The sequence below is a fragment of the Corvus brachyrhynchos genome, unplaced genomic scaffold, assembly GCF_000691975.1.
Source record: "Corvus brachyrhynchos isolate BGI_N302 unplaced genomic scaffold, ASM69197v1 scaffold412, whole genome shotgun sequence".
Taxonomy (NCBI): Eukaryota; Metazoa; Chordata; class Aves; order Passeriformes; family Corvidae; genus Corvus; species Corvus brachyrhynchos.
Genome location: NW_008236761.1, coordinates 980258 through 1003706, shown reverse-complemented (window position 1 = coordinate 1003706; position 23449 = coordinate 980258). Strand labels below are relative to the sequence as shown.

At 47.4% G+C, this 23449-nt stretch overlaps 1 protein-coding gene across 1 annotated transcript in view; it reads right to left on the bottom strand.

Moving 5' to 3' along the window:
- Positions 1 to 2804: 2804 nt before the first annotated feature.
- HUNK (hormonally up-regulated Neu-associated kinase) overlaps positions 2805 to 23449 on the bottom strand; it is a 30961-nt gene continuing 10316 nt past the window's right edge. Inside the window, exons 3-9 of the mRNA XM_017727102.1 lie at positions 21124 to 21259; positions 20767 to 20894; positions 17442 to 17577; positions 14098 to 14266; positions 13175 to 13258; positions 8188 to 8251; positions 2805 to 5868 (exon numbers count right to left, since the gene is read on the bottom strand). Of these exons, the coding sequence (XP_017582591.1) occupies positions 5225 to 5868; positions 8188 to 8251; positions 13175 to 13258; positions 14098 to 14266; positions 17442 to 17577; positions 20767 to 20894; positions 21124 to 21259 (1361 nt within the window). The 3' untranslated portion in view covers positions 2805 to 5224. The remainder of the gene's footprint in view (positions 5869 to 8187; positions 8252 to 13174; positions 13259 to 14097; positions 14267 to 17441; positions 17578 to 20766; positions 20895 to 21123; positions 21260 to 23449) is intronic.

Sequence of the window (23449 nt, the reverse complement as noted above, 5' to 3'; positions counted from 1 at the left end):
GAGCTCGTCTGTGTGACGGGACATGGAGGAGAAGGGGAATGACAGCCGTGGCTAACAACCGCAGGGATTTATGCATCCAACACCCCGTGCATTCTTGGAGGAGCTGAGCCTGACAGGCACCCTGAGAAACAGCAGCAATGAACAACTGCACCCAGAGGCACCCCAGGACAGCCAGGCAAGCGTGTCCTACCCAGGTGCAAAGCCACCAGTGCAGCTCCATGGGAAACTCCCAGCACAGCTGAAGGTCCACATCCCTACCCAGTCACCAGGAAAGGACAGAGGGGTCACAGCCAGCTGCATCCGTGGATGAAACATTGAAATGAAATGCTGTAAGAGGAGCCCCTGGGGTGTGGTGATACATTGTCCTTGTAATGCACAGAACAATCTGCTCTGTTCCAGGGCTCTGCTTCACCCCAGTGCTATTTCTGTGGAGGTACAGTAAAGGCAGCTGACACAGACCCTGAATCATTGCCCCCTTCTCTTTCCCAGTCTCTTGATAGAACAGACACACTGCAACACCTGTCCACAGTGCAGTTTTGGCTGTGAGCTGTACTGAACACCACCCAAAGGAAATGCTCCAGGGCCCATCCTCTCCTGCTTGCAGAGAGGCATCCAAGCCCTTAGGGACAACACCTGTGCACCCGTGATTTAAAGCAGCTCTGCAGCTGCTCTGCCTGGGCCAGGCCTGAGCTGGTCTCCTGAGGGCCCTGCCGGGCAGGGAGCCTCCCTGTCAGCTCCCTGTCTGCTCCCTGTCTCTCCTTCAGATGTTGCACCAGCCCCTGCCGCAACCCCAAACACAGCTGCTGGAAGGGGGTTAGGTTGCTTTCAAAAGCATCGTTCCAGTTATTTAGGAAGGGGAAAGGTTAGCATAGAACTAGTTTCAGTTTGGGGAAAAGCACCAGATGCATTCCCATTTTACCTAAATCTATGTTCTCAAACACTTTGTTTTCCCCAGCCTTATATTCTGAAGCACTTTCCCGGCACGAGCATCCAGGTCTTTTCATCCAGGACTTTGCACCCAGCCAGCCAGCCCAGCTGCAGCATCACTTCCAGCAGAGTCTTGAGGCTCCAGAAATTTCAGCAGCAGATTCAAACCTCTCAGATTCACTTGGGAGCGTTTCAGGCCAGGAGAGCTGGTGACCTGTGACAGTTTTGTCACCGCGCGCTGACAGAGCGAGGCCCCGTCCCTGGCAACTGCAGTGACACCTTTGCACAAGCCTGTTGTGTACTCCTTCTCCCACACAGCAGAAACAGAGAGAATCTCCTGTCTCTGGGGCTGGGAATGTGAAATGTTGAGTAGGTTTTGTTGTGAAGGTTGAGGCAGACCCGAAGCCAGCACGTGCAGATCAGTTCTTTCACAACTGAAATTTCCCTTCATTTTTAAACCAAGAAAAAGGCCATGGATTTCTGTTCATGAGCTGTGAGGAAAGGTCCTGCCTGGGAGCACCTGTCACAGATCCCATTCCAGCATCCCTGAGCCTCCTGAAAAATGTCCGAGCCCTCTTGGCTGCTTTCTGCCAAATGGAGTCTGAAATCAGACATTTTCCAGATTTTATGAGGATTGGTGACCAGGTAGAGGAAACTCCCATCAGCTCATTGGGATGTATAGGAAACATGGATCCAAGTCCACACACGGGCAAATTGTCTGGGAGCAGGCAGAGATGGGAGAGAAAAACCTCATTTTATCTAACAGCTATCTGGAAATAAAGCCTCTGGTGACCTTTCTTTGTTTTGGATTCTGTCCTTTCTGCTTGTAAGAGATACAAGGAACTGGTCTTTCCCCCCTTGTATAGGTAGAAGAGTGCTCTTCATACCAACATTAATAAATATCATATTTATTTTAATTTTAGAACAAGCTTAGCACCTCACCCTTGCTCAATAAACATCTTCTTTCTTCTCTCTTTGGCTCTTCATGCCCTGACATCAGCAGGCAGACAACAGAGATGCTCCTGCAAACTCCAAATCCCACTCTAGGCTCTATCTGGATGCCCTTTGTTCTTCTGATTGCCTGTGCCCCAGGAACAGAAAGCATCCTGTTACAGGCTTCCTCTGAGATCAAACATTGAAGAGTTCTGTGACGCTCCAAGGAAGCCATGTGGAGGGAGGACACACGAGATAAAATTGACCATTTGTGGCCACAAAGGATTGAAGAAGCAGGGAAGAGACAGGCAAAATCCAAAGTCCTGCACACAGCAGTAGGGCCCCCGAAACTTCTGCTCACTTCTGGATAAGCACAGCCCACATGAGCTTGGGGTGCTACAAGCAGTGAAGTTTTTTTAGTATTTAGCAGCCTATTTACAGGAGAAGTACAAAGACCAACACCTTCAGCAACAGCTGCTGATTCCTGCTCTTTCTCGCTGAATATATCCAACACCTGTTTTTCCAGGCAGAAGAGCCTGAACAAAACCACTTTTACCACTCTGGATCCTGAACTGCTGCCCAGTGATCAGTCAGTTTGCGAAACCCTCCTGTAAGTGTTTCACAGCTGCTCCACTGACTCCACTGGGTTCTGCATGTGATCAGCAGCTCAGAAAGGCCCCACAGAGGTGTCTCCATCTTGCACCACAGCTCAAAACTGCTCTTTTATTGACACCCAACCTGAAGTGTAAGGTGTATTTTCAGCGCTGTCAAACAGCTTCCTGACAGGTTTGGTGCCAAGCCTATGGCAAACACCAGAAAAAGATCTCAACCTTCCACTAGTCCAGGTTGCTCCAAGCCCCATCCAACCTGGCCTTGAAGTTTTTGTACTGAGATCATCTTTGCTACACAGTGACCCAGCAAACAAAGTCAGCAGTCTGTGGCAATCTTGTTCAAAAAGTACATATATTTAATAATGATACCAAATACAGCTTGTCCCCCCTGGAATTTCCAGTATGATATTTCAGTAGGTCCCTTCTGTGGTCACTGCAGTTGGACTGTACATAGCTACTGACTATGCTGAATACATGGTTACGTTTTAGCAGTGTAGTACTCATATATTCTCTATAAATATAATAAAAGATTTAACATTTGTTTTCATTCAGATTCTTACACATACTTCCTGTGTTTTCATACACAAAAAAAAAACCAAAACAGAAAAAAACCCATGTCTCCTTCCTGCCTCCCCCAACCTTTTATTGGGTTCCAAATAAACCTGAGTTTGTAATTCAAGTCAGCATCTGCCATCTGTTCGGGTATGTGAGTCTGAAGCACACAAAGGGGGGGACTCCAGTGGTCCCTGACTTCAGTGGTCCCTGCCCACTGGCCTGGCAGCACAAACATGTTCTTAGCACGAAGAGAATGAAAATGCTCTGACGTTTATAAATGAAGGAGCTAAAATGGCCCCCTGCGATGCACAGGTGCTCTCTACAAACAGAATGCAACACTTCTTGATCTGAAAATGGATAACATTGTTTCAGGGCTGTGTTTCTTATCCTATTGGGGTTTTCAAGTGTAGCACAACTCCCTAAGAGGTGGGAGTCCTCACTCCACTCAAGGGTCCAAGATGCACATGGACTCTCCAGGACCGAACTGGTGCCAAACTCCAGTGTTGAGGGGAAGGTCTCACCTGCAGGGTGCTCTGGGCATCACTCTGCTGGTTTTTCCAGCACTGAGCAGTCCAGTTATCTGTCAGTATTTGGATTAATGTCCATTTTTTCCTGCAGATTTTGGTCTCAGACCCATGGCACACTGCAAACCAGGAACACAGGCTCAGCTATGGGCTCTGCTGGGGACCTTCTCCCCTGCCTCTGCTGCCCCTCTTGTCCCAGGCTCTCAACATCCTGCTCATGGAACTGGAAGGAAAACTTCTCAAACAGGGGTAACCCTCAGCATTTGCAGACACCAACGTGGCAGCAAAATTGTTTGTGAAAGTACGGATGAAAATAGGGCCTGGATTCCTCCCAGTGGCAAAATCCCCTCTTCCAGCAATAAGAAGACAACACCTCTGCTTCCTGGGTTTTGAAATGTCATTCAGGGCTGGGAGCAGTGTGGGCCAGGGCTGCCCATGGGGGAACCAGACTGGAACAAGCTTTGCTGAGATGCTCTGAACACACAAACACGTACACAGGGGTGGTACAGATGAAAGAAAAGAGCAGTCTTTGTCTTTGGCTAAACCTTCTAATTTATAGGAAATGGTTTGAAGACAGAAACAGAACCAAAAATGTTGCCAACCTCTCAGATGTATCATTTACTTAGAAAAACAAGACTGGTATACAGAACATGGTGTCTTTTAAGAAAGTTAATCTTCACTGCTCATAACAATACCCAGTTTTTGGTAACCACTACATTACCAATCTTGGAGTATAAAATGGACTTGGTACAGGTTCATGTGTCCTTTATGGGTCTTTTTAATTCACTGCAGTCTCAGAGAAGCCTTCAGGTGTGTCCAATGCTGCCTTGCTGTAACAGGGGCTGATGTGGGGGTTGGCTGTTGTTTAAACACAGCCTGTTGCAATCTGGATTTCTGTTTGAAGCACCTGCTTGCAGACCCCTCATATGAAAGGAACTGGCCTTTAATGCAGTGAATTTCCACATGATGACACTTGTTTTTAAATAATCATGTTTCTTGTGACATGATTAAATCATAGTTTTCTTTATGAAAAAAAGGATTGCGTTATTACCTACTTTATGTAATTAACAGTAAAATCTGCTTTGAATTCCAATATTCCCACTTTTTCTGAATTAGACCACTCATGTCTTTATTCAAGCTTCTACCACCTTCATCTTCTCGGCAGGGCTTGTCAGCAAGCTCACTTTGGACAGAGTATCTGGGGTTTTTCCCCTTGCCTGCCCCAGGAACAAAGCCTGCAGCAGGACCACGTGCTGTGTGGCACAGGCAGGCGGAGCAGGGACAGTCTTACCACAGATCCTGGCCCGGCATCCACAGCACCACTGACTTCCTGGAGGAACCAAACCCTCGGTGCTCACGGTTCTTCCAACCAACCTCGCTGCAACACCAGGTGAGAGCAGTGAAAATACAGATTCACGTAGCTCTTTCAGGATGTTTTACTGTACAGTCAGATGCCAAATGTGAATATTTCTTAACAACACAAGCAGAGCCCTCTTCTTTCAACTTTAATATGTAGGACAATGCCTTCCTTGCAAGCAAACCTCCAATTTCCTACGCTGCACCGCTGCGGGGTATGATGCAGTGACAGCAACATGCCTGTGGCTTTCCCTTCTTGCTTAAAGGAGAAAAAGGTTGGATCCCAGAGAAGAGCAGTGCAAATCCCAGGATGTCAGACTAACACTGGCCGCTGACAGCCTCTGTGTTGAAGGAAATCTGTGTGGGGCTCATCTGCTGCAGCTGAGGCATCCTGGCTTCCAGGGGCTTTTCGCTCGCCGACTGCATGGTCTGGTTCCTCTTCCGCAGCATCTGTCCGATCCCCATCATGGGGAACCTGCCCCTGCTTTTCACACAGTTTGGGCTGCCCAGGGGGTTGCTGGGGACCAGCTGAGTAGGGGACACTGCTTCTTCCTTTGCCGGATATGCTTTTTCTTCATACGTGAACGAGACCTGGGTGGGGTGGACGGGGGACGTGCTCCCTGGGGGAAAGAGCGGCGACAGTGTCCTTTCACTTGAGCTTTTGTAAGGGAAATTCATTGGTGAGCCTAAAATTCTGTACTGGTGAGAGGGGGAAACCTGGTCTATTTGGTCCTCTCTGTCAACTGACTCAAAGGAGTGCACAATATTCAGGATGAGAGGGGAGTCCTTTGCCCGGCCCCCGATCCGGGATGGCTCCGGCTGGGGAGACTCCTGCCTCTTGAGGAGCCGGGGGGTTCTGGGGGGTGGCTGCTGGACCTCCAGGTATTCCAGGGAGCTGGAAGTGACACAGCCCATCTTGGATGCCAGGGGCTCGTGGAAAGGGCTCACCCCACCGCAGGAGTCTGCAAAGCAATGGGAGAAGGAAGCAGAAGAGCACATTGCAGTTACCAGCACTGGTGCCCCGGTGGGCAGCGGCCCACAGCGCCTCAAACATGTTCCAGAAGAACCTGATAAATGCACCAGCTACAACAAATGGTCTGGGATACACTCAGAACCCAATTCTCTGACCCTCACTTAATACTCACACCATTGTCTCCTGGGTAGTTTATCTGTCCCTTTCCTCACAGGCAGGAAAAGTGCTTAAACTAAGGACTTGAAAAGGAAAACCACAGGTATCTTCAGCTGTTTGTATTAATTATATCCTCTAAGGCTGTGCCTGAGAAATCTCACATTTCTCCTCTCTTAGCACAACTTCGTGTGGTTCTTGCTGGGCCTGTATTCACTGACACACCTAGAGACACAGGGGAGCACAGTGAGTTAATCCCCAATGGCTCTCCTTGCATTTTGGAACAAAATCTGTTCCTGGTTTCACACATGTAAATACGGAGTAGCAGCACTGGCCAGATTCAGGCTGCTACAGTTGGAACAGATTTGCTGCATCGACTTCAGCGAGAACCTTCCTCCAGCAAGGGCCAAAAATAAATGGAACAATCTTTGCAGCATTTGGCCCAGTCACACCAAACAGCTCGTGGAGAAGATCTGCTCAGTTCCTACAGAATGCTGGCACTGCCTTATGCCAAGCTAGGCACAAGCAAGCACGTTTTGCTGCCTTGATGGAAAGCTGTCCAAGGAGCCTGATTGCCAGGTCCCTCTAATTGAATTAAGTGGTAGCTATTCCATGAGTTCCCTTGGTCTCAAATCATCTGAAAAAGGGTCTAACATCATTTAGCTCTGCCATTGAATTAAGTGGTAGCTATTCCATGAGTTCCCTCGGTCTCAAATCATCTGAAAAGGGTCTAACATCATTTAGCTCTGCCGGCGCTCAGGTCACAGCCACAAATCTCACAGGTATTTCTTGTGGAGGGATGGTCTTGTCAGGGGTTGAGACCTGAATGGATGAACAGGATGAAATCTCACAGTTGTCTGGCAAAAGCAGGACTAGTTGGATCTGACCAGTTTCTTTCGAAAACTGGTCAAAATAATTTGACTATTTAAGATGTGTCAAAACATAGTTTCCATAAGCAGAGAAATGCTTTAGCTGAGAGCTGCATGATTTTCAGGTTTCAGATCAAAAAAGCAGGGAAAAACATAAAGAAGGAAGGAATAAACATGATTTACTTCCCCCTGCGCCTTCCTCCCAAAAGGGACAACAAATCTGAGCAAAATGGGCATTTTAAGTGGCTTTTTTTTACATTTTTCACAAGAAGTGCATCCCATTTCTGACTAGCTCTCTGGACTCCTGCCCCTTTGCAGCAGGGTGCTCGTGCTGCCACACAAACACTATTTGGATGTTTTTTCTCACGTCGAGCACAACAAATGATAAATTATCAAGTCACGAGAATGAGCATGAAAGCATCACAAGCCACCACTCTGAACAACCCCTCATGCCACAGTAACTGTTTTACATCACTCTATCTCCCCACACTGCTCTGTAGTGACCTCCCCTCATTCAGTTCCTTATTTAACATCACCTTCCTGCTCCTCAGTGTCTCCCATCCAGGTGTGCACTCCCCACACCCCATTTTCCCTGCTGGCTCCCCTTTTCCTGCACTCCTTTCTCTCCCCTCCTTTTGCCAGCAGCTTTCACCCAGCCCTCTCAGGCTGCCCTTTGTGATTAATGCTCTCCTCTGGCTGTCACATCTTTTCCTTTCCCTGCTCATGCCTTCCTCCCTCCTTTTGCTGATGGGAAATTGCTGAGGTTGGCAGTCCCACCTGCCTTTCCTTGAGGCTGCCTCTTTCCCACTCCTCCACCATCAACTCCTCCCAGGGACTCCTCGAGGTCAGGGATTCTCCTGTGCTGCTCCTTAGCCCCCTCTCAGGAAAACACAGTGGCTGGTAGGAAGAAGTTTGGCTACCAGCTCTGGTTCCCCAGTGATCCGGGGTGGGTGGTGATGCTTTCAAAACACCAGCGTGAGTGTGGATGGCTTTGTGTGAGGACGTGTAAATACAGAAAGCAACTGGCTTTTTAAAGCACTGCAGGAATTCTGTCAAACACAGAAAGTGAGGATTCCTGACTGCTGAGCGCCATCATGGTCTCCTCAGGGCGTTTCATTCCCCGTGTGCCGACACTACCCAGGCCTCTTTCCCACACCACCCCCAGAGCTGACAGGGGATGCAAAGCCAGAGCCTCCCAAACACACAACACACAGGGCAGGACAGGCTCAGTAACACCACACCACACATGCACACACGGACCCACCGCTGGCCTTTCTCCCACTGACCTTTCTCCGGACCCCCAGCCTTGGTGACTTTCCGGTCCTTCAGCAGAGCCTTGGTGTTCTGGATCTGTGAGATAAGACAGGAAGAAGGCTGTCTATATGAAACTGGACTTTTCTCAGTTTTCTTTGGGAGCTGACGGTGAAGAATCTCCCCTTTCTTTTCTTGCTCTTTGAGTTTTTTGTCCTTTAGGTTGTAAAACAAACAAGAACAATTTGGTTTACTCAAGGGAAGTTTCAGTGACCCCCAGACCTACAAGGCGGATTAAGTACTATGTATTTACAAGGAACTTATTCTGACTACTCCGAGTAACTTCACCCTCCATGTCTCATTTTCCTCTCATCAGTTTGCCACGATTTCATGGCTCCCATCTGCTCTGACATTCAGGCAGTGTGAAAGCTGGTTTTGGAAAATTAAAGGAAAAGGAAAGCTTTTCTCTTGGAGCAAGCAGATAAAGGTTTGCGCTCCTCCATACCTGAAATACCCTACTTAAGCACCACAAAAGGTCTTTGATTTCTCTCACTCCCTCTGACATTTAAAAAGGTGAGCTGCAAAGTTTTAAAGAAGTTTAAAGCCTGTGGGTAATTTATCTTCTGTCCAGACAAGATCTGGAGGAATACAGCCCTTGCTTTTACAGCATCTCTGCAACTGCACAAGACATCGAGGGGGAGAAAATTACTGAGTCATCCCTTCCCTAAGCCCTAACTCCTGGCCATGATGGGGAAGGCAGCTGAAGGTGGGACTGCAAGAGCAAGACAGGTTTGATGTCCAGTGATGACAGAGGGAAAACAAAACCTGGGAGCAGGATTCTGAAGAGGCAACCAATTTTCAAAGTACTGTTTTACAATGAAAATTCATTGCATCTTCTTTCAGCCACTGGATTCAGCAAAGTGCTTAACACCCTTTACTGCCACTGATTTCTATTGTCTTATTTCACATTAAAAAAAAAAGTTTGGTTTGGTTTGGGGTTGTTTTTGTGGTCGCAGTTCTCATTTAAATAATATGTTTTGCTGCATCTGATTAAAAGGTCCCTGTAAGTACAAGTCTTTTTTAAAAACTGAAGGGAAGTTCCTTCCCCCAATTATGTGCCCATGTTTTTCTGATAATTATGCACTGCCAGTCTTGATTTTCTTTTGCAAGCTCACTCATAGACTGTGGAGTCTATGAAAAGCCTCAAAGTCAAGTGCACAAAAACCTGCGAGAGGAAAAGAAAGATGCAGAAGACAACTTGGGTTCTCCTGGGCCACAAAACAGCCCTGGAAGCAAAACCAGACACTGAAGAGGCAAAAATCTGGACTCATACTGAGCATTCCCAGCTCAGATGGAGCCTGGCTCCCTGCACAGATGGTGCCTGGGCACTGCTGGGCTCATTAACCTTTCAGGAGTTACAGAGTTGGAAAGAAGACCTGAACCCCAAACTAAAGTTTTCAGTGTTATTACAGACATGGTTAGGCAGGTGACTTGGGAGAACAAGGACCTGAGACCCTCTGTGAGCTCCTCGCTGGCTTCACCTCAGCTTCCCTCGTGCACGTGGTTTTTGCCCCCATCCATCCCTTATCTCCTCCAATTCCTTTCCCTCTGGCTAGCTGCAGCTAGCTGACCCTTCCACAGCCACAAAGGAGCCCCTCATGGAGCTGTACACCTTTGTCTAGCTTTGGAGGTGCCTGTCCATGCTGTGCTTGGAGCAGCACAGTGGCAGATCAGGCCCTGCACCATCCCTCCTGATGAGGGTGAGGTGGTAACAACAGCAAAAACAACAGCAGCAATACTACTACTAATAATGCTGTGGGAATATCACCCTGCCACAGTCAGTGGCAGGTGCACAGCTAATTCTGAGCCCACCACACTGTTTTTCCTCCCACGGCTCTGAAACTCTGCTGCCGAGTTCAGCAGAGACCGGGCTCTCCCCAGGATCTTTTTATAAAGGTACTTGTGAGGATGAGACTAAGTGGTGACTATATTAAACCCACAGGAGCCAATCAAGACTGTCAGGAGCTATCTGCTATTCTGGATAGGTGAGGAACAATCTGCGTGCTGGTTGCTGCAGCCTCTGTCTGAGTGCAGGACGTTCCAGGGCTGCAGTATTTTTAGCCTGATGGTGCATGAGCCAAGCTGCAGCTCCTCACCTGCCCAGTGCTCCTGCCTTTGCCCTCACCCTGCTGGTATATTCTCTCAGGCACAGCAACACAGCCACTCCGCACAATGAAAGCGCCCCTGGCAAGGGAAATTCACATATCCGGTGCTGGCAATTAATTCCCTCACACTGGATGAACACTGCAAATAGTCTTAGAAGTATTTTTAAAACTACTAACGTTGCTCCTTAATGACCACGGTTGTGAGAGGCTCAGGACCAAAGCGCTGAACTCCCAAGGTGCCACACACTTGCATTTGAAAAGGGAAGGAAGGTTCATTCAGGGGAGCTATGGAAGTTCCCTCTGCACTGCAGAGTGCACGGCTGTGTCCCGCTGTCCCATAATGCAGGAGCTGTACCGGTATGTTACACTTGAATAGGTTGGGAATTACATCATCCTCTGCTATTTCCTGTCCTGACCTTGACCCTCAAACCTACTCTTAGTCCCAGCAATGGATTTGAAAGGCAGATAAAGGATATTTGCCTTGGCCATGACTGAAGTGGTGATAGGACAAGAACACCAGTTTTTAAAAATCGTGAATTCCAAGTCTGAGCCCACTAGCTCCCCTGGATTCACTGAAGGGACAGCCATACATCCCAAGCCCACTTCCACAAAAAAAAAAGAGAGATGGAGAGAGCCACAGACTCCTGCCTGCTTCCCTGTCCCTGCACAGCCCGTCCGTGCTGAGCACCTCAGTGACACCAGCCTGGAAACAGTCTGGGTACTTCACACCCACGGCAGCCTTGGCCCCTCTCGAGACCCGGTGGAGAAGAGGGGCAGGACATGACCACTGCCCATGTCCCCCTGCCTGCCCCAGCTGCTGGCAACCCCTCCTGAAGCCAAGTCCTTATTTCCCATCGCTGGAGAGAGGTGGGAGAAATTCCATCGTCTGCTGAAGCCGTAGCTGACCATCCCTCCCCCTGCTATTCCCATGGCAACCTGCAGCTCTGCTGCGGTGCAGTGCCTGCCTAGGGACCAGTGGTTCCCAATTCCTGCTCTGGAAATGGTGAGGAGGTATAAGGGGATTCCATCTCCAGCTCATGAACCTTCCTGAGCTTACAAAACCCCTTCCCCTGAGTCCCAATGGCACCCACTGAGCTGGACACTGCCAGAGCTGTGTTACTCCCACATGGAGGCATCTTAGGAGAGATGTCTGCCTTAGTTACAAATGGCAGCAGCATCCCAGGCTGTGCATTCACCCGTGTGCTGCTTCACCTGTTCTGCTACAGTAAAAGTAACATAACCCCACGTGTAAGTACAGCTGAAGTGACAGAAAACACTGTACAATCAGAGAATGGGTTGAAAGGGACCTTAGAGCCCATCTCCACCCCCTGCCATGGGCAGGGACACCCTCCCCTAGCCCAGGTTGCTGCAAGCCCCATCCAACTTGGCCTGCACTTCCATGCTCAGCTGTGCCCATGCAGCAGGAGAACAGACTGGGTTATTATCATTATTCTTGCAGTGTCTGCACAGTGAGTGCATCCTGGTAACTACTCCAAGAAAGACATGACACCCCCTCATCCTCTAAACAGCTGCCCTGGGACTAACTCCGAGTGCAGGAGAGGCTTTGGAGGGAGCTTCTATCCCTAAGCATCCCTACAAACCAACCTGGGGCCATATCCCGGCACTGCTGTTAGTTTTCAGTTTCCCTGAGAGAAGTAAACTTCCCGGGCAGGCCTTGCTCAGCCTCCCCTGCACGGGAGCAGAAGCTGTGAGCCGATCCCTGGAGAGTGCAGAACCCCAGAGCACAGTGGCTCTGCCACTGCACAGGGAAGTGACGCCAGCAGCCTGTCCAGGGAGAACCAAGATGCTCCATGCAGTATCTGCAGCATTCAACTCCCGGTACCTGCTGCTGTTTCCAGGGAATGTTGCCCTGCAACAGCCTGAATAAGCTGTGAGAGCTTTGTGAGATATCATATTCATTGAGTCTATCCACTGCTGATCCATTTCAAGTAAGATGGTTTTGATTTGCTCAAGACAAGAATAAGTACTTTGCCCTGATATTTCCATGTGGCTTGCAGTTCAGCTTGTCTTGCAAGCAGCCTTTATAATAAACAAAACCAGCCACGACACAAATCTGCCCCTGCAATTAGATCATCAATCCAGTGCTGAGGAGCAGCTTTTGAAACAGGCAGACTCCTCAAGAATGCTGCTCTTTGTGTTGGCAGGGAAGACTTGCACAGCTCATATTACTCCTGTAATTTTAGTGCTTGGCAAAGAATCAGCCAGGGAAGAAAAATCCTGCTATGGTTTAATACAAAATACCTTCTCTGCTTGCAGGCAAGAAGACGAGAGACCAATGGAGCAAAAGGTTGAATCTTTTGTCTGCCCAGGGGAATTCCTTCATGATGCAGTGGGCTGATCCTGCATCACTTCTGCTAAGCAGCAGAGAAAATTGACTTTGAAGAGTGTTGTGATAATACAGTTTCACTGTCCCGGCAGCCAAGCCAGGGCTGGCCCAGGACACCAGGAGGGTCACCCGGGCTGTCACTCAGCTCTCTGCCCTACACCAGCAAGGTCTCAAGGCTCAAAGCCTCAAAAACACTCAGTCTTCATCTTTTTATAACACCAGCAACTTGCACCCCAGATGCCCCGAGTTTGCATCATTTTGCTGAACAGAGATTTAAAAACATTTAATTTCTTACAAAACCCTGAAAGTCACCTTTCTATTTCCTCTCTAGGGGGTTGCTATTTGTTTCTTCGAAAAGAAATAAAGGGAGTTATTTGTCCTGCACAGGCAAGACCACAGGTCTTTTTTTTCTCCACAGGTCCACAACCCCATCACCTAAATCACAATCATCAAGGATGCTCAGATTCAATCTGCTTTCAAAGCACTTCAACAAGCTTTGGTGAGCTTTACCTCATAGGAGTCTTTATTTGCCTTGTACTTTTCTATCTGGTATAGCTGGTTCTTGTGGCAAATACTGTCCTGGCCTTCAGCCTTCTGTGGAGAGAAAAGCACAGAAAAGTAAAATACCTAAGATAATTAGAGAACACCAACGTTCAATTACCGTACCCACTCTTGGCATTCAGTGGAGGAGCATCAGCTTACAGGGATGATGGATTTGGTCCATTACATTTTAAATATCATTGGTGGCATCACCATTAATGTGAAAAGAACTGAGGAAAAAAAAAACTAAGAAGCTGTTGTCAAATTGGAAGCGCCAAGCCATGCTCAGGGGCCAGGGAGATTAGATCAAGTAAAACTTTCAGCTGAGTTTTCACTTAAAAGCTAAAGAAGCTTAAGAGGTCTTAAGCTTCCTCTTGATCTCCTGAATCAAATGACATTGTGTTACTGGTATTCCATGCAGCAGAACTATCTCAACACAGGGACACAGCACTTCACATCACACACCAAAGGCTCTGCATGCCACCAGTTTGCTTTCTGCAGGATAACTGCCCTCCCTGCAGTTACAACTTCCTCGTGAGGGGAACAGGAGTGACAGGCACTGATCTCTGTGGTGACCAGGGACAGGGAATGGCTGGAGCTGTCGGGGAGGGTTAGGTTGGATATCAGGAAAAGGTTTTTCCCCCAGAGGGTGCTGGGCACTGCCCAGGCTCCCCAGGGAACGGGCACAGCCCTGCAGAGCTCCAGGAGCGTTTGGACAGCGCTGCCAGGGATGCACAGGGTGGGATTGTTGGGGTGTCTGTGCAGGGCCAGGAGCTGGACCGGACGGTCCTTGGGATATTCTGTGGTTCTGTGAGATCAAATGCTAGCAAACCAGGACAATTTTAGCCTTTTTTTCCCCTCCTCCCCCAGCAGTGGCACGAGGCAGTGCTCACCCTGAGGCTGGCCAGGTAGCGCTCCAGCTTCTTGTTGAGCAGGAAGTAGATGGCCAGCGTGTGACTGGCCCTGTTGGAGAGCACAGTGTTGATGACATCGCTGTTCTTGTAGCCCAGCTTCTCAGTCATGTGCAGCAGGACGCTCTGGCTGAGGTCCTCCAGGTGAATCCTGCACAGGGAGAGGCAGAGCAGGATTTTTGGACCGTCCTCCCAGTGACAGAGCCTCGGGGGGACGAGGCAGAGCGTCAAGAAGAGGCCCCAAGGGCTCGGTAACACAGGGGTGATTAGTTCCATTCTCCCACGAGCAGGCAGGGAAAGGAGAGATATCTGGGAACCACAGGAACTGCAGGAAGCTGAATGACCAGGACTCTGTCCACTGTGTCCATCCCTGATGGGAAATGGCACCATGATGCTCAGGCCGTTTGTTACCCTCCATCTGACCCTGAAGACCATCCCGACGATCCATCTGGTTTTGAAAGGAAAGAGGTAAAACCCAACCCAGATCTGGCTTTCTGCAAAGCCCCTTTCCTTGAAATCAAACAGCACTGAGCTGAGCTTCACCCCCTTACCTGCTGCACAGCATCCACGCACTAATTAGCTAGGGAATTTCCTGCTGGAGAAAGGGGATGTACAGGGTTATTCCAGCAGCTCAGAACGGCAACACTGCTGTTACACTCCTGTCACAAGCACAAGCCGTGTTTATGTCTCTCTCTTCTATAAAGTCTGGAACAGTCTCAGCCAAGGCAAGAAAAGCAGTACAGAAGTCTTGTGGAAATGCCAAAGCATTGGCTCAGTCTGAGTTAAAACCAGATTTTTCCAAAGAACTCTGCTCCTATTTAGACCTCTAAATGGGCTGGCCAGCTTCCCAGAGGTACCCGTCAGCTCCCATCCATCTCCAGAGAAATGCTGGGTTTCAGCTGTTTCTAGAGGATATTCCTCACTCCTAATACCAAGCCTAATATCAGAGGGAGCTTATTTTGCAAGCTTCCCCCTTCCAAGGGATCCCTCCCCACCTTTCCCACTCCTGCCCCAGCTCTGATGTACAGGACTCAGACAAGATGTGAAACACAGTCTGGGAAATCTCAAATAACTCGTTCCCTTTGTTCCCTGTGCTTATGAACACTTGTTCTGCCCCTAAGGAATGCTTGGGGTTGGGTTTTTTTTTTTCCCAAGCTCAAAAGCAAAACTTATCTTGGCCACTGCACGTTGAGACATCTGGGCAGCAAAAGAAATTCAAGCAATTTCAACTTGAAGTGCTCAGCAAAATGGGAAATTTTTGCTTGCCTTCAGGGAATTTCTTTAACAAAAGCAAGCTTATGAAAAGCTTGGGAAAATATTCTCCCGAAAATGCAGTTTCTGCTGTTCTCCCACCTTATCTCCATGCTCTTCCCCTTCCTACCACGCTCCTGTCTTGGGAACAATGGGTGTTACCCCCAGAGCAGTGGAAGGGCACTGCAAGAACGTAACACCACTCCTTCAGTGTTGATTAAGAGAGGAATTGATTCTTTGCAAATTCAGCAGTGGGTTTTCCACACACTATTTCACCACACCTTACCCATATCTGCACACTGAGGAAAAATAGGAGAAATTTCATGGAAGCTGACTCTAGTGGTACTTTCTGAGAGAAGCTCAAAAGGAGCCAGGCCACGTCTTTAAAATATTTAAAACTTTGCAGATTATTTTCCCTATAAAGCTCCAGTATGACAAAGTCTAGGTAGGTCAAGCCTGAGGCATCAACTAAATGAAACAAAAGTAATATTATTAAGAAAGAAAGAAAGAAAGAAAGAAAGAAAGAAAGAAAGAAAGAAAGAAAGAAAGAAAGAAAGAAAGAAAAAGAAAAACTCTTTAAAGGCTTTTATCGTTTACAGCTTCACATGAAATTTGGTTTCAGATAGAAGAAGTATCTATTTTTCTCTTAATTTCTGATAAAATGATCGCAAAAGCAGCGCAGTGAGAGAACAAAAAGGAGGAAGGAAGGAAGGAAGGAAGGAAGGAAGGAAGGAAGGAAGGAAGGAAGGAAGGAAGGCAAGCAACTGTTCTATTGCAACAGCAAAGCACAGCATTCCATATTGATGTTCCCTTTGAAAATACTTCTAATAGGAAAGGATTATAGTTGTTCTTCTTGTTGTTGTTATTATTACTGCTTTATATTACCCTATACACACATAGGCATGAGCAAACTTATGTCTTCTCTGCAGTTCAGCACGGCATTTTCTTCCCTTTTTTCCACAGGATCCCTTGCCTTCTGGGGAGATTGATTCCATAAATAAAGAGCAGTGCACAGCTATTCCAGCCACGAGAGGCTGGAACAGCATCTGGAATAGGGCTTGGACACCTCACTGCACCAATACCTCTGGAAAGGACCCTTCCACCACAACCTGACGAAAGCCTTACAACTCTCATCTAGGAATTAAGAAACAGAGGTGTGGAAATGCCCCTAAAAAAGCAAAAAACTGTGAAAGTACGTTCAAGCCCTATTTCTTTTGCATTTTTTTCCTCTTCTCTAAGAGGAGCCAGTAAATCCTGCAGGTCCTGGGTAGAGTATGAGACACAGCTGGAGGGCTTTGATACAGGAAGGAGGTTTTATCTGATCAAATACAGACATGTAATTCCAAGTGAGTTGCCTGAGGCTTCATTTACAGTCACTGGAGAGAAACTTTTATCTCCAGGGCACAAAGTCATCCTAAGGCAGAATCAGAGAGAAGTCAGATGAATGGTTATGTAAAAAGTGCCCTTATTTCTCTCCACTGACTGCAACTCTACGCTGCAGATGTTTCAAGTCGAGCAAGATTATTTATAACCAAACTGGACCACAAGCATCTTCTCTTCTTTCTTTTTCCCTGGATGGATGTTTGACTGACCATGAGATTTGTTCTCTGCCTGCTTTTAGTCACATATTCAGCAGGGTGCAGGTATTCAACACCAACAACCAACAAAGCAAGACCATTAAACCCTGACCCTTCTCACCACAGTCTGCATATTCCCTTCATCCACAGAACCTCACAAACAGGCAGAGGCCCTCCTGGAGAAGCAGCTTGGCTTTTACTGACCAAAAGTAAAAGGAGGAGATCAGAACTGCCTGTCACACCCCCATTCCAAGGCCTGCAGCCAATTAATCAGAAGATCTGCACCCCAGCCCACCCTGCAAATAATGCACTATCTGCCAGCTTCCAGTTTAAGGCATTGCTTTTGGCCATTTCAAGCAACACAGGGCCAATCCCAATAATGCTTAGGATGGAGTCACAAAAGCAATTCCTAGGATGTGTCACACAAAAGGAACTGGAACACCAGGGAGATAATATACAGGCACCATGGCAGGTTTTCTCCCCCCCTCCCTGCTGTACCTGTTTGGATAGGTGACATTGGGTGGTGCTCTTCCAGGGTAGTTCTCATTGAGCCACCGATTTGCCAGGGCCTGCTGGATGTTTGGTCTCTTTGCAGGGTCTGGCTCCAACAGAGATCGCAGGAAGTTTATGGCCGCTGGGAAGAGATCAAGGAAAAACCCCAACCAACAGCTCTGTCATCTGCTTTAGGACTTTCAGAGGAGATGAGTTACTACAGGTGAGTAGCCTGAACAAAAGCACACTAAAAAGGAACATTTTCCTTCCTGCATGCTCCAATGTCCTTGAGAAAATGAAGAACTGATAAGGGATTAGTAACTAAAGCAAACAATGATTTACAGTCACAGTGATTTACAGAGTTATAAAGGTGAGGGGAAAAAGCACTTTTTGTCTCAGAGCTCATTTGAAGTTTTGGAGCAGGTGAGCCAACATTTAATTTCCACATGAGGGCAAGAGGCTGGAGCCAGGTCAGAGACAAATCGCTGTGCTTGAAGCAGGAGATGGAGCAGGGCTCAGTGGAGGGGAGGGAAGGGATGCAGACCTGGGAAGGAAGACACAGCAAATTTGGCTCCCTTTCACATTATAAGGATAAATTCTCCCTTGGCTTCCATCCAACGTACAGTCAGCTGCAGAAGGTTTCAGCCAAATTAAGAGAGGACAGCAAAATAAACAGGCTTTGTTTTGTTCTCCTGAACCTTCAACTTTCAATGACATTCAACCACTCCTCCTGAGTTTCTTGCAAAAATGCTCAATTTTTAAGTCATGTGCTTTTTACATGATTAGGAGCAATGAAATCAAGTGATTTGCCTAAAAACTCACAAGAAGTGCCTCTCTGAGCTGAAAGTAAACTCTGTTTTAACTAGGTTTGGTCTTTATTCCTCAAATTATCAAGGCTAGATTTCACTGCTCCTCCATGTAATTTAGGGAGAATAAAACACCTGCAAAAATCAGGTTTCAGCTGGAGAGAGGGCCCTCTCTGTGTCAAGAAGCTTATGTGTGCAAGAGAGATGTATTACTCTGTATTTACCAGTTCAGCCAGGCATCTGCTGGGCTTTTTCTAATCTCTCCCTTCACTAACCACTGATTTATGTGAGATACTTTACTCAAATATTCCCGAGTATTTTTGTTATTATCCTGCAGCAGCCAGGTTGCAGGAGCAGCAGGAAGAGCCTACATCCGAGTTCCCAAACTTGCTGGAAGCTGCTCTCTGCGTGCCTGGTGTGCCCTCTTCACCCCCATCACAGCAAACAACAAACCCCTTGTTCTCCCATTTCATCCCCTCTCGCTCCAGTGCTTCCCCCACGTCTGTGTTAGAAACCTCACACGTCCCATGGGTTCAGAGCCAGAGAAATCCCCCTCCCCAAACCCACACTCCCTCCTTCAGCACCACCATGCTTGATCTCCAAATCACCCAACGTCTCCTTAAAAATCCTACTTCTCCATCCCCACCCTTGCCAAGAGGCAAACTACTTAAATAAAGCTTGTGAAGTGCCACAGATCAACAGATTCAGACTGGGAGAAACTAATTCTGGAGTGAAGATTCCCCCCTGGAAGCTCCCAGACCTGGGCAACAGAGATGAGCAACAGCACCTTGGCTGATTTGAGTTCAGATGGCACAAGGAGCTTTTCCAGCTAAGCCACACAGCTGTGGGACAACAAAATGATTTCCCCAGGGAGCAAACATGAGGGAAAAGGAATATGTGTAAGGTGAACACCAACTTCCTGACCATCTGACCTCTGCTCACCTAAAATCAATAACCAGATAGCTGCTGTTCAAGAAGCTTAATGAGAAACAGGTTCCTAAGCGGGAAAACCAAACACCAACTCCAAAATTTCCCTGTTGCTACCCAGATTGCTTTGGGTGCTCACTGTCACCCAGCATTTTAGGTCACACAAATGAAGTGTTTTCCTGCTCAGTGATAAGACTGGCTACCTGCATGATGGGACTGTGTGTTCAGTAACCAGGAAATTAGATATTGAAAGACAATGTACTGAGCATGCAAAATAGACTCCTGTAAAAATGCTCTACTTTATAGATGAATTAACGGAAATTAAGACCCAATTAAAATAGAAGGTCCATAAACCCAAGAAGGTAACAAACCCCTACAATTCAGAGAGCAGAGGAGCAGAGTTTCCGCCCAGTGACCCCAAGCCTAACGGCGGCGGGAACAAATGTCACCTTAAATCACACTGTGCCATGTCACTGAGCTCTCATGGCCCATGGCTCGGGTCAGGCACTGATGGGCACCTTTGTCCACAGTGAGCAAAGGTTAACATGTTTAAATCTAGTCCATTAATTTGCCATCATCTCTCTGCAGGTTCAGGCTGCTGGGGCTCTCACAGGATAAACAAAATACTGCCTTCCCTGGGGACCACAGTGTCAAGTGAGCTACAGATGCTACAGAGAGAAAATCTGGTCTCCATTGTTAAGTGGCAGGATGGATGAAACAGCGAAACGAAGCCTGTCAAAAGCAGTGTGATCTTTTTTGCTGCTCAGGGTCTGGCCTTCTACAGGGTGGAAGGTGGAACCCTGAATCTGTACTTGGAGAATTCACCTTGTGACTCAACTCCCAAGGGCTTTTTCTTACACCCTCTAACAGCAGTTTCCATTCCCTTTTTGTGTTTGCAATCTTTTAATTTTATCAAAAGCCCTTTGCAAACAGGCTGCCAGGGTAGGAGACAGAAGCTCTCCATGGACAACAAATTTGGCATAAAAAAATAAAACCCAGCCACCAAATAGAGCTTGTTCCAAATGCTGGCAGTGGCCTTGCTACAAGCTGAAAAGTGATTCTGTTGCCTAGTGACATGGCTCTGAAGCAGGAATTAATATTTCTAATACTAAGACATCAACTAATTTGCATTTTGTGAACACGCAAAGGTTATCCCAGGTAACTGTCCCAAAATAACTGAGTGCATGTCATTATTCCGTAATAAATGTGAGGTCATTTGAGGCAGTTTATCACTCAACCCCAGTCATGATAATGCCCAGGGATCTGTTATTCCAAAATAATCTGTTCATCCATCCTTACCATGTGCTAAAATCTTCTCGATGTGCAAAACTGACCAACTGCTCTACAAAGGCAATTCCACAGAATTTCAAAGATTTGTTCCTTCTCTCATATTCAGCACAACTTGGTGCTTCTCCAGAAGACAAAGCAAAAGGAATTCTGCTACATCAACTCTTGCGGGTCTTCCAGAGGCCAAAATGAAAAAAGGAATTTTTCCCAACTAGCACAACACACCAGCAGCATGACTCACAATCCGTAATTCCATGCAACACCTCTGACCCACTGGATCTGGACAGGTCCCAGCAACCCCCCTGGATTACCTGAGGAGAGCTGGGTGGGAAAGGGGTTCATTTCTTTGTCCACCATTTTTTGGTACAAGGCTCTCAAGCTGAACGGCTCCACAGTGAAGGGTAATGTTCCCGTCAGCATGGCGTACATGTTCACCCCACTGAAAGAAAACACACAGAAAAAGAAACCAAAGTGACCGGCAGCAAGGAAGAATTTAGGTTTTAGAGACTGTACTTCATCTTTAATCTCATCTGACAGTTATTACAGGGTTGATGCCCCATCTCCGAGAGCATTTCAGGTCAGGTCAGATGGGGCTCTGAGCCACCTGATCCAGCTGGAGATGTCCCTGCTCATTGCAATAACAATTATAAACTTGAGAAGTAACTCACATGGACCAAACGTCTATTTTGGGCCCGTATTTCTTCCTTGCCAGAAGTTCAGGGGCTGCATATGCTGGGCTCCCACACTGGGTGCTGAAGGGATCAGAATAACCCAAGATTCCTGCACAGTTGCTCAATCCAAAGTCTGTGAAGGCACAGAGACACAGTTATGAAAGAGAGACACAGTCAAACTGTGCTAGAGCACAAGTTGAAAAGAAGGAACATTTCTTCCAAAAGCTAAGCAACAAACTCCCTAAGGAGAAAAAGAACTCATCCACATGCAAAAATTTTATGTAATTTGCTTCTACGAGGCGCTAAATAGCCAGAGGCTTCTACAAACAATAAAAAGAGCCTTAGAACATGCACAGTTATCCATTTCATACACAAAGCAACTACATTTTGCTGGCAACTGGATGGCAACAACCAGAGCTGAGCTTGTCCCAGGTCCTGAGCCACCTCCGGCTGCCGTGGCTTCCACACTGCAGCAGGACGTTATGGAGGGGACAAGGTGAAGTGGGATTTCTTCAACATTCCCTCTAAATCGTGTAAATGAACCATCAGTTGTAAAGGGGGGTCCCTTTCTGGGGCTGCTGTGGTGATGCACAAACACAGAGGATTCGGCTCTGGAATAACACACAGAGACCTTGGGGCAAGAAGGGGAATGGCTTGACTTGGCTGCCCCCTCCCTGACTTCTGCCTTGAGTTATTGTATTCCTGGCCCCTGGGTGTATCTGACACTCTCGTGGCAGTAATAATGAGGGACTGGCAAAGCTGGCACTGGAGACAAGAGGGAGCCCCTCAGCAGGAGGGGCTGCAGTTTCCCAAGTGCTTTCGGGCAGCCCAAGGGTGTTCCCAACATCTCCCTGCTGTCTGCTCCAGCGCTGGTGTGGCTGCAGGCCAAGATGGGTTTAGGGAACAACAAATCCCATTCATTAAGAGTTGGACTCGTTGATCCTTGTGGGTCCTCTCCAACTCAGAATATTCTGTGAATCTCTGAAAACCACCAGTATTAAGAACACTGACACCTGATTAATTCCTCGGTATCCTCTCTCAGTCATTAATTTGTGGCTCTTTTCTTACCTGCAACTTATTTGCACTGGACTTGCAGTGCTGGCCTGTCCTTCAGCTTTCACCCCACTGAAAATCAAGTTTGGCTGAAATTTGAGGAGTTCCTCGAGGTATTAGAAGCACCCTGACAGGGCAGATACATAAGCCTTGTTCCTTCACAAAACCAGGCAAAGTATTAAAATGCTTACAAAAAAATGCAATTATAACAGTGCCTGGAAGAAACCTAAATGATGGCACAGTGCTTTCCACTCGACTGGCTGCCTCTCTGAGAGCCAGGCAGGCACAGGGGAGACAGGAATCACCATCTTTCACAGCTAAAGAGGCTCACTGGGGGTTTTCCTGGAGAACGCTGTCAAAACTGAAGGGAGAATCAAGACAATTTCCTTGCCTCTGATGGAAAACAGTTGTCTCTGGACACTGCTTAATCATCCCTGCTAGAGATGTACCATCCCCGGGGCTGTTACAAATACTGCAGAGGATCCATTAACTTAATTAATGTATTCATTAGCTGTGGCCTGAGATGAGTTCTGTCAACTATAAAACACTTTTTAAAACTCAAAGAAATAATATCTCCCCATAGTTTTATTCCTGGTCCTTACCCTGCTGTGTCATGCCAGCTCCAAATTACTTGACTGTACTATGATGTTTTACAGTCACAGGATACAAGGGCTGTATTCTGTGATGGTGTCAATCAGCATCCCTCCATCAGTATCCGTGGAGGGATACTCTGGGAGAGGTTTTCATTCTCTTACTTGCTTCAGTTGTAAACCCCTTCCTTATTCACTTCCTTCAGCCCATTCATTTCAGCCGCTATGCTTTTTTCTCCCTGTTGAAATGCAGAATGTGTGCAAACAGATGCATCCTGGGGACAGGGATTCCATAGCCATGGAGATGAGAATATTGTTATTAACACTGTGGCAGCACAACGTGATCACAGTGTGATTTCCATTGTTTTTATTAAGGATGCATTGCTGATTTTGATAAGAACAGTGCGACCACCAGCACTGATAACCTTGCTGCCACTGCCTGCCTCTGCCTTGGGCTCCCTTTCAAGAAGCCCAGCAAATTACAGAATTCAGATCAAAGGCCACCCTTGGTTTTCCAAAGTAAATATTTTGACATGGGAGCTCCACCACCCCCACCACTCGTGCTATCGAAGCATCATCACATTGCTCTACTCCTCCTCAACGCCTCCAGGGAATCCACATCAAGCTATGGATGCACGGCTATCCCTGGAGCTCTGCCAGTCAGAACAGGTAAAGGGTAC